The following is a 10,488-nucleotide window of genomic DNA, read 5'->3' on the forward strand; positions in this document are numbered from 1 at the left end:
AGCGGTTCTTAAATATCACAGACCAAGGATCTTGTATCCTTCATCTGTCACAGTTTTTATTACAGAGTCCCCACAAAGTGCTTGATGAGGGGGCAAAGTTTCTTAATAATCCCTCCATATTAGCTTGTAGGAAGAAGCAAGAATGAGTAGATTCAAGGATTTGTGGCTCTGTTGACTGTTTATTCTCTGGGCTGAAGTATGGTTAGACTGTCGGATTGGTGTACACTACACTGAATATTCATGCAGTTGCCAGGCTCTCCCCTTCATTGCAGAGTACTAAAAGAGCCATATAGCTCCACACATTCAGACTGTACAATCTGAGCATATTTCATTTGGCTTCAACATAACTGGGCTGTCTACATTTGTTCAGTGGAACTAAGTTTGCATTTGAGGCAGGGATCTAATGTTTTTTCCTAAGCAGATTTCGTACCAAGAGGCAATTTCTTCTTTCCTTAGTTGATAGGTTAATTATAAGAAGGAGAAAGTCACAGCACAATACTTAAACTAAACACTTTGTTAGTTTTTTTTAATAGGAAGCCCTGTTAAAATTTAGTGGTTGTTAAATAGGAGAAAACCCGCTCTCTACTTTTCAAGGATTCTGCTTTTAAAAATCATACAAACATCTGTCACATTCAGAAAGACCTGTGGACTATATATATGGATGTAGATTTACAGTGTGTCTTAACAAATAGCTACATTAAATCTGATGAACAATATAGGTTATAATCACGAACATGATTAATCACGCTATTCCAGATCTCTTTAGTTTAAAATACTGCTATTCAAGACCTCTTTCTTGAACCTTGTTTCAGGGAAAACTCCTGTGCAGGTAATCATATTTTGGGTATGGAGGAAGCAGGGCTCACTTCCCTTAAAGACGGGCATCTGTTCTCCCCATATCTTTTCAACCTCTTACCCTCTACCTGAGAACCCGCTTATGTTTGTTTAACAGTTTGGCTGTTTACTTAAGGAAGTTTTGACAGGATAGCTGAACCGGTCTAACAGCTTGCTGCTCCCAAAAGACAGGGTCCTGCTTCTTTGCTCCCCCCACAGCTCCCAGGTGTGTGATTTGCAATTGCTCCAGCTTTTGACTTCTTAGTGAGCCAATTCAGTTCACTATGCTGGCTGAAACCTATTCACTTTATTTTGCTGGTTCATTTTCTGTGGCTGGTGGGCTTCACAAATACAAGGAATGAAAAGAAGAGCTTATTGCTACTGAAAGAAAGAGTGCAAAAAAGTCTGTGTTATAACTTTTCTTTCTTTGCTGAGCCATGTGCCTGACTGCTTATTTTTTTATCTTGGATGTAGTAAGCCCTCTTTCTGAGCTGACTAACTTAATTGAAATGGTATAAAATAAATTAGAAAAAAAATAGATACCTTCTATCTATTTAGTCAATTAAGTCTGTTCAAAAGAAAGTGTGACTGGTTCAATAGATAATGCACAGCAGGAGACAGGTCCACAGGACTAAGAATCGGAGAGCACTGAAGATATCAAATAAAAGGCTTAGAAGAGGAAGGGAGGGAGGCTGAAGACCTTCCCAGCAGAGGAAGTCAGATTGCTTCAAATTCCCGTGAAACTCCAATCTTCAAGAGCTGAACTGGCTTGCCAAGGAGTCACATGAGCAGCAGAGGTTGAGGGGTGTGCATAGTTAAGAGTAAAGGAGAGGAGAAAGGGGACTGTGAGGTGTGAGACTATTCTTTCTGGTCCTGCTGATTAGTAGATCAGCTCAGTTGCCTGGCCTCAGTGCATTATTAGTGCCCAGTTCCATGCAGGATAGCACTGTTAAAGAATCACCACAATGCGGTTGGGGAGAAAGAGAGCAAGCAAAGGCGAGTGAGGGGCATGACCTGAAAGGCCATGGAAAGGAAGGTAGTAAATAGTAAGGGGTAAGGGAGGGCAGGAACTCATTACATCTACTTTGCTGTCAAGTTAAATCTAACATGAAACCATGCCCTTGTACAATAATCCTTTCTTCCCTTTTATTCGTGTTAGAGACTCTAGCTTCTCTTACCAATGCATTCCTGTACTGAGTTCCAACAGTGCACTTAATACTTGCATAAGAGATGTAATTCCTCCCCCAGAGAGCAGGAATAATAGGTTTCAGGCTTGCAATGAATCTAGTATTGACAAGACATGTCTATTGCTGTCACATTAAAACATATCTATAAAAAAACAGAATTATTCTCTGACTTTCCACAGATTTTAGAGACGGAGTTGATCTGTGGAAACTGAGGTCTCAGTTTAATCTTCTACTATACAGCATACCAACATTTCTCTCTTTGGTGAACTCATGTAGCCAGACTTGGCAGAATGAGTGTTATATTTTAAATATTAGATATTTTCCCCAAGGAAAAGAAAGCAAATATTAGCCTAAGAGGGGGCGGTATTGAAAAGGAGTAACCATAAGAAAAGTGACGAGTGGGATGTCAATAAAAGCTTGAGCAGTTGTGAAAGGAGAGTTAAGGAAAGATGTTCTATTTGAACTTTTCAGGTTTATTTTGTGTTATGTCTGTTGAGGACTGTCATGCTCACCTTTGGCAAGGAAATACATTAGGAGCATTACCAGTGAAAATTATTGCTGTCCGGCCTTATTGTAGCCTTGCAGAGTGCATCAGTAGTGAGAGCAAATTTATGGACAGCCCGTGTTCTTGTAGCTGTGCTGGCATCAGTGATGACACTGACAAGCAGGTAAGGGGCCCCCTCAGCCTTTCTTATCCAGACCTCTCTTTGGGAGATCTGCCCGATTACGGAGTGCTGAATAGGAAAGCACCAAGAAAGTAAACAAATGCATGCTGTGATTGCACTTGAAGAAACTTGAGAATAAAACCAATCTTTGAGTTTAAACTTTTCATACGATATAGAAGTAATTTATCTTTAGGCTAAAGAAAAGCAGATGTTGGAAGGGAAATGCACATGAGAAGACATAGAAACTGTTGTGAAGGCTGTATTTTTTATTTGAACAGTCTCTCTTTACTTTTTCTTACTTGTCCAGGATATTTTGTGTAGTCTTAACAGAACAGAGCCATTAAAAATTCTATAAAGGTATATTTTTCAAGGAAAAGTCAAGTAGAATAGAAGCTGTGAGAAGAAGATAGTAGAAACAAAAGGCAGCATCAACAGCAAAAAAAAATCCAAACCAAAACCAAGCCAAAACAAAACAGAAGCCAAAGAACTCTTCACAACGTAACCCTTCAAAAAATCCCTCACAATTTTTACATAGTTTGACATGTTTCTGTGGTGAGAATCTGTTCCTGGTGTGAATTCCAAAAGATAAGGATATTTAAAACGTTGACCTATTTCTTTCAAACACTGTGCCACTGAAGACAAATCACTGTCAGACTGTTGATAGCTGGGTATGCAAAGCTTGCATGCCTTCAGTAAGAGAAAACCATTTTGCTGAAAATTTATTTTTATTATGTTCAGCAGAACAATTCCACCTGCTCCATACTGAAAGATTTCATTTCTTGTAGATCTCTGACTGCGTCTGAAATCAGAGGAACTTGTATTCTTCATTTGTAATTGATTTGGGCTATAAGGTTATACACTTTCGGAAGCATAATTCCTTAGGTACCCTGCTGTCTCCAGGTACCCTGCTGTCTCTGAATTCAGTGGGAGTTTGTCACTGAAGCCGCCTGTCCTTTCAAGAAAATAGCAATTTTAATCAATACGTACTACATCTGTACTGAATCCTGACTCCTCTGAAGTCAGTAGTAGCTGTTGCTGGAGCCTGGATCACTTGTAGTAACAATTGATAATGGCGCTTATAATTTACATAGTTACATATGTGTAGATATATTTATGTTAAATATATATATAAATAAACACAAAGTATGCTTATAATCAACTGCTATTAAAATATGTTCTCAAAAACAATAAGCATAGCAGTGTTTTATTGTATGTCCTGTTAGAACTAGAATGGTGGGAAGATAGTAACAGAGTTGATGTTAAAACAAATGATCTTTATACTTCATCCTGTTCAAGACTGAAGATTTTCAGAGAAAATTAAAAGAGCGACAGAAAAATTGTTGCCTAAAGAGAAAAAATTTTAAGAAATCTGTGCCTTCTTTATACGAAATAATGCCAGTGCTCATGTAGTTTCAACTGACACGTGATTTATGGCTGTGAAAAAGAGTCTGTATAGCTCTTTCAAAACATAAAGTGAGGGAGTGGCATCCTTTGAGCAAAAACTCTGGTGCCCTATCTGCTTAAGTGTTTCCTAAGTTTCAGCACTATGAGAATATGAGAATACTCCATTGTTAGGGGAATTTGGAGGCATGCCTGGATCAAGGAAGTACTTCCTCGTCATGCTGTTTCCTTTCCCAAACAATATAAAAAATGGCCTTTTCAACCAAACATCTAGAGGTGGTCACTTTGTACATTGTCCAACTAGAGCTCAACCATCATAAGATAAACTATTCACTCGTATGAATGGCTCCGTGTTATTACTGCTACTTCCTTTTTATTTTCATGGTGATTTTGTTTTGATTTATGTATATGCATAGAAGTTGAACCCCCTGTATAATGATTGTGTCATAAGACTAGCCAAGAAAAAACAAGAAACTCCACCTTACTCGCTGCCCTCTATAGCCTGCATACATTAGCTCTGACACCCTCACTACCACCACTCATCTTTTGACATGCTCCTCTAATGTGGACTCTGTACAACCTGATTAGACAGAGTAAAAATATACCATGCAAATAGTGGATTATAGCGTAATTTTATCCCACTGCTTTAAGTATTCTAACTTTACTTCCAAACAGCATTTCAGAGGAAGCAAAAGTAAGTTCACGTACATGTTCTGTTCTTGGTTTAGCGTTGCATGATCCAAAGGATTTCTGACTAATCTTAAGCACTCAAAATGTGTGCATTATAGTATTAGATGAATATCCGTGTTTTAGTCCAGCATCGCTGTTAGCACATTGTAACAACCATGGAAGAATACTTAGTGCCTGAATTCCGTGGAAAGAGTCTTTGTAAATGTATTATAAATCTTTTAAATTACCATGTAACATTTTTAACTGGTTTGTAACCGATACTCGCCAGTACTCAGGTTTGTTTTCTGTTTTGTATCTTGAGTTGCATATATAAAATTACTTGGGCACAGCTATTGTTTTATGACATTAAGAAAATGCTGAGACTATGCATTGTGTATGTCTTGAAGAATGTCATTATGATTATTCTGTATACTAGAAAGGAATAATTTGGAAAAAGACTTGGAAAGTCTCTTCAAAAACTTTGGAAAGTTCTTGATGTATGTGGACTTGTCCACTGTATAAATTACAAAATTAGGTCTATTTACCTTCGTCACTGAATTTACACTTTGAGAAATGCATTTACTGGGACTACTTTTGATTCACAAAGATGTAAAAAAGTCACAGCCTCAACAAAAATCGGCTTAAAGGTGATTTTGTTGTAAAAGGAAATAAATTCATATTTTTTACCAACATGGTATATTTGGAATAGCTCAGTGGCTTTGAGAGAAATTTGCCTGATTTGCTCTGGCTTACTCAGAGGTAAAAGGACAGAACTGGATTCACAATTTCTTACTGTTTCCTCGTCACCACTTAATTCAATTTGCAAATATTTGCTCTGTAAACAGTACAAATATATGCTATATTCACATTTATAGACATATGAAGTTATTTAAAAAGAAATACTGTGGCTTTTGACTCATTTTCCTTGCTGGAACAAAACCCCAATGATCTTGCAACTCCTTTTCAAGACGTTCTTCTGCCCATAGTTTCACTAATTCTACTGAAAACAATGCCAGTTTTCTAAAACTAATGTAGGTCTCATCCCTCTGTGGCATGGGTTAGGTTTTAATTTTGCTAATTTATTTTCTACACAAATGCTTTCTGCTGTTTGTTTAGTGTCCTTTTAGTGGTCTTTGGCAGTGACATGGACTGCTGAGTTTATTCTGTCTCGCACCCTCTTTCCTGCTAACTTTCTGTTTGAGGTAACAGTTTGCTGACTGAAGTATAATGGGAATAATCTAAGTTAATGCTAGAGGGCTCTAAACATTTCCTCAACAAATAAGCAGCAGCGTGTTGATAGCCGATAAGTATTTTATAAGTGCAATTAAATCACAGTGATTGATTGGGCTGGGGTGAAAATCAGAATCATTTAGAACAACAAATTCTTTACGGGGAAACCCTCACCAAATTAAGAAAACACACAAACGAACAACAAAAATAAACCATTTAAGAAGTTCTGCTCCTACACCATGTTTTCCTCATTTCTCAACTCTGTTAACGAGGAACAACTTGATGAAAGTGAGACCTTTTGTTTCTTGAGAATGCATCTTTTCTGTTGTTAATTTATGTTATGTTGAGTGAAGACATATATTCGTTAACTGATCTAAAAGTTTACTTGCTGAAAGGGGGGACCTGCTTCCTCTTCCTTTGATCTCACTTTTCTCTCCCCGTGCCTGGCTCCAGGTTACAAGGTCTTGCACTTTTGTAGGGCTTGTTGGATTCCTCAGTGAGCTCATTCTCAATTCACTAGATTGCTGGAAATTCATTTTTTTTTTCTGGCAGGTTAGTTTTGTGCTGGTTCAGCAAAGTGAATCAACTCAACATAGAATCAGATGACTACTACTGCCATTGCAAGGGAAAAAGCATGCAGGATGCAGCCAAGGCTGCAGCCTCCTGACTGGAGAGGAGGGAAGTTGAAAACAGAAAGGTCTTGTATTTATGAAAATATCTAAAATAAAACATGCAGTTTCATGTATAGCTTAGCATAGTGGTGCATGCTCCACAAAAGCACTAGGGTGCTGCGTTTGTGAAAACACATTCTTTCTGGGTTCTATCATTGCAATATCCATGTTGGTTATTTCAGTTCTGTGTGACCAGTAGGTATCGTTTTATTTTTTTGCTTTTTTGACTTCCAAACTGTTAATTATTTATAGATCAGTAACAGTTGTGTTTGTTTTTTTAATGTAGGAACATACAAATATTCTCAATGGCTCTGTCCTCTTGGGTGTTCATTACTTTTGGATGCACTCTACTAACATGAAGATATGACTTAAGACAAATAGGATTTAAACAATAATTATTGGAAATTCTGTAGTCTGGCTGATTCCTACTAAAAAAATGTTTTTAAGAAGAACTGGTACACATTCTGGATTTTTAAGAAGAGTGTTAAGATTATATTATCTTATATTGTCTTAAGAAAATCTGGATGTAGACAGGATAGGGAAAGCTCCATAGAGCAAAACCAGAGGAGATACACCAATAACTTTATTTCTAGTCCAAATGCAATGTCAAATAGCAAGAAGGCTTTGACTCAACTACTTCTGATTACTATTAACATGTGAAATTAAATTTTGAAGAACAGCAAAAGGCAGAGAAAAGGTAGGATTGACTTTATATGCATGGCATAAAGGTCAGTCACATGCAGTAATCTTAGTTTGACTCCTAAGAGGCTGTAAACTTTAGCAATTGCTTAAATAGCTTGGTTTTCATTTGTAGATATTTTGCCCTCAAAAAGTTCTTCGTTTAAAGTGATAGTCTAAGTCATTCTAAAAATAATGTTAACTGGAGTAAATGTATTCTGGTGAAAAAACCAAATGACTTTGAACTCACAGGTGTCAACTGAATAATCAGTATGTACTGAAACTCATTTTCCTGCTTTTCATGCAAGAGCCATGCAATTTTCAAAGAAATTTTTGTGCACTGAGAATTGTAAATAAAAGCATTGAGAAAAACATTCAACCAGAAATAAAAATACCACTCAAAATAACTTTTTTGTCATACACTTTTATTCACCTTGAACAGAAAATTTTGCAAACCATCAATTACTGAGAATGGGGAAAAAAACCCTAGCATATAACAGAGGAGGCTTTGGTTATAAGTGCCATTTCTACAGCAGAGTTAAGCTATTGTATACCAAACACCTTGTAGTAAGGTAAAAATCTCCAGCCAAATTTTTAAGCATTTAACAGCAACACTGAAAACATTTACATATAAACAACAGAGAAATATTTTCTAAACTTTTAACAGTCACTTTGCTACAATCCAGAAGTGTTTAGTTCACATATCTATACATACAGACAAGCACTATAACCTTTGTGAACTAACCACTTGTCCGCAGGACCTGCCTAGACAGTTTGTCATCAATACGAAAGTTTTTTTTATATAAATAAGTCAATTAAACTTCACAGAGACTAAAAGAAACAATATAAAATTCCAGCTGTAAATAAATCTGTACATTATGGTCAGTCTTGTTTTTCTGAACTCTTGCGCAACTTTAAAGTGTCTATTTATAAAACGATGGCAAGGAGCAGCGTTAGCTGGAATGGAAACTTGAAGACTCGGACTCTGTAGAAACAGAAGAATGTCCCCCACGTTTGCTTTTTGAAAGAATCTTGAGGCTTGATCCTCTGCTAACTGACGTCAAGGCATTTTGTGCCGACGTTTTGAATTTGGCACCCAGGAAGGCATACAGAATGGGATTCAGGCAACAGTGGAAGAATGCCAGGGCTTCGGTAATGGAGATCCATTTATGCACTATCGTCTCCAAGCTGCAACGATGTCTGATGACTCCTAGCAAGATGAATGTGTCGATGCTGATGCCGATATAATATGGCAGCCAGCAGGCAAAGAAGGCGAGGATGAGGATAACCGTTGTCTTCAAGGCTTTGCGCTTCTGGTGGCCTTTTGAATGTGACAGCTTAGATATTATGATACAGTAGCAAGTCAGGATTATTAGACCAGGCAAGACAAGTCCTACCAAGATATGCTGAAATCTGAAAGAAATCAGCCAGTTTTCATGAGGGTACATGCGATCGCATAGATACTTTCCTTCTACTTCACTAGTACTGGCAAAAATGATATCGGGCACTGTCAGAAGCACAGCTGGTAGCCATACGCCTACATACACCACCTTCTCAGCCAACAGCTTTCGTGGTCGCTGGCTGTTGGTAGCGTGGACTATTGCCAGGTAACGATCTAAACTTATAAAGGCCAAAATCAAGACACTGCTATAGAGGTTGACTGTGTAAATGACATGAACTGCCTTACACAGAACATTCCCAAAGTACCAGCTTATGGCGGCATCCACAGACCAGAATGGCAAGGTGATGACGAAAAGGAGGTCAGCCACAGAGAGGTGCAGCCTGTATTTATCAGTCATGCTTCTTTGTTTCTTCTGGTAGCCCATAACAACAATAACCAATCCATTGCCGATTATTCCTGTTAGGAAGATGATGGAGTAGATCGTCGGCAAGAAGATCCGGTTGAAATCGGCATTCTCATGCTGAAAGCACGGCTCTCCGTAGTCTCCATAGTCACCTGAACCAATCTCATCCGTGCCATTATCAGAAAATTCAATGATTAACCCGGAGGACAGCTAAAAATAAATAAATAAAAAAAAAATTAGATGTTAGCTCCTCTGCAAAAGCTTACTCCATATGACAGTATGTTAAGAGTTGTCTGAACAGCCTCCATCATAGCCAAACTTTTGGAAGAACAGATGGAAAAATACAATTTTTTTTTTTATATATATATATTAAAAAATATACAGCAAATAAGAACAAGTTAAAAAACTGCCTTTGTCTTTCTCTAAGGAGTAAGATCTTGTAACTAAAGTCAGGGGATGAAAGGGAAAAGAAAGATAATGGCTACTCCCAGAAATATCGTTGGTTCTGGACACTTCGGTGCTCTAATCAGATGCATACTGCAAATGGAAGAGCCCAGAAGTGCTGGATGCATGAGGTTAGTCTGCACAGAATATTACCTACCCATGACATTTAACTCTTACAACAGGGCGCTATAAAAAAAAGTTTCTTAGACAGAAATTCTGCTGCTCCAAAGTACCCTTCTCATTAAGGGGAGGGGGTCAAGGAGAAATAGAGAAGGTACCCTTGGCTGATGTAATAAAGGATAAATAATAGCCAGAATTCCCTGCTGAGAAGCAATTGACAGCTCCACAGACGGAGACAAGGAAAAAAAAAACCCAAACCGAAGTCCATAAAGAAAAGAAAGGAAGAGGTGACCTTAAGCAGGGGAACTCGCACCCCATGGAGGGTCATCACGAACAGCCACGTTCCCCTCCCTTTGTTCCCCACCCCTTGCGGTTGCGGGGCAGGGGGTGAAGCTGGCTGTGCTGGGCCGTAGCCAGACTGCTGAACTAAGTACAGCAGTGGAAAAAGGAAGCGAAATGCTGGTGAGGGCATGAAAGCACGTCAGGAAACCACCAACGGTTTTGGCCACCACGCCGAAAAGCAGTGCAGGCGGGCGAGTGCCACCTGGCTATGTGCAATCCCTCAGGTTTTCAGATGTTAGTTTTCGTGCCCTGTGTACCGTGAACCCCTGACCTCCGCGCGGGGCGCGCCCCGAGGGTCCGGCGGCACTTCCCGCACGGATGCACCACCTCCACGCGGGTATTAACCGCGGATACAAGTCGGAGCTTGCCAGAGGTCTCCGGTTCGGTCCTAACTACTCTCAAAACCCCGTGGCAGGAGAGCGGCCTCCGGAAGACGGGGACG

The 10,488-nt window shown here is 38.9% G+C and overlaps 1 protein-coding gene across 1 annotated transcript; it reads right to left on the bottom strand.

The window, feature by feature from the left end:
- Positions 1–7,754: 7,754 nt before the first annotated feature.
- On the bottom strand, positions 7,755–10,032 carry CXCR4 (chemokine (C-X-C motif) receptor 4). The gene is made up of 2 exons (XM_009319019.1): positions 10,018–10,032; positions 7,755–9,350 (listed from the first exon to the last, which is right to left on the bottom strand). The coding sequence occupies exons 1-2, from the start codon at positions 10,030–10,032 to the stop codon at positions 8,289–8,291; spliced, it is 1,077 nt and encodes a 358-aa protein (XP_009317294.1). The 3' UTR covers positions 7,755–8,288.
- Positions 10,033–10,488: the final 456 nt, after the last annotated feature.

This window comes from Pygoscelis adeliae, unplaced genomic scaffold (assembly GCF_000699105.1).
Source record: "Pygoscelis adeliae isolate BGI_AS28 unplaced genomic scaffold, ASM69910v1 Scaffold222, whole genome shotgun sequence".
Classification (NCBI taxonomy): domain Eukaryota; kingdom Metazoa; phylum Chordata; class Aves; order Sphenisciformes; family Spheniscidae; genus Pygoscelis; species Pygoscelis adeliae.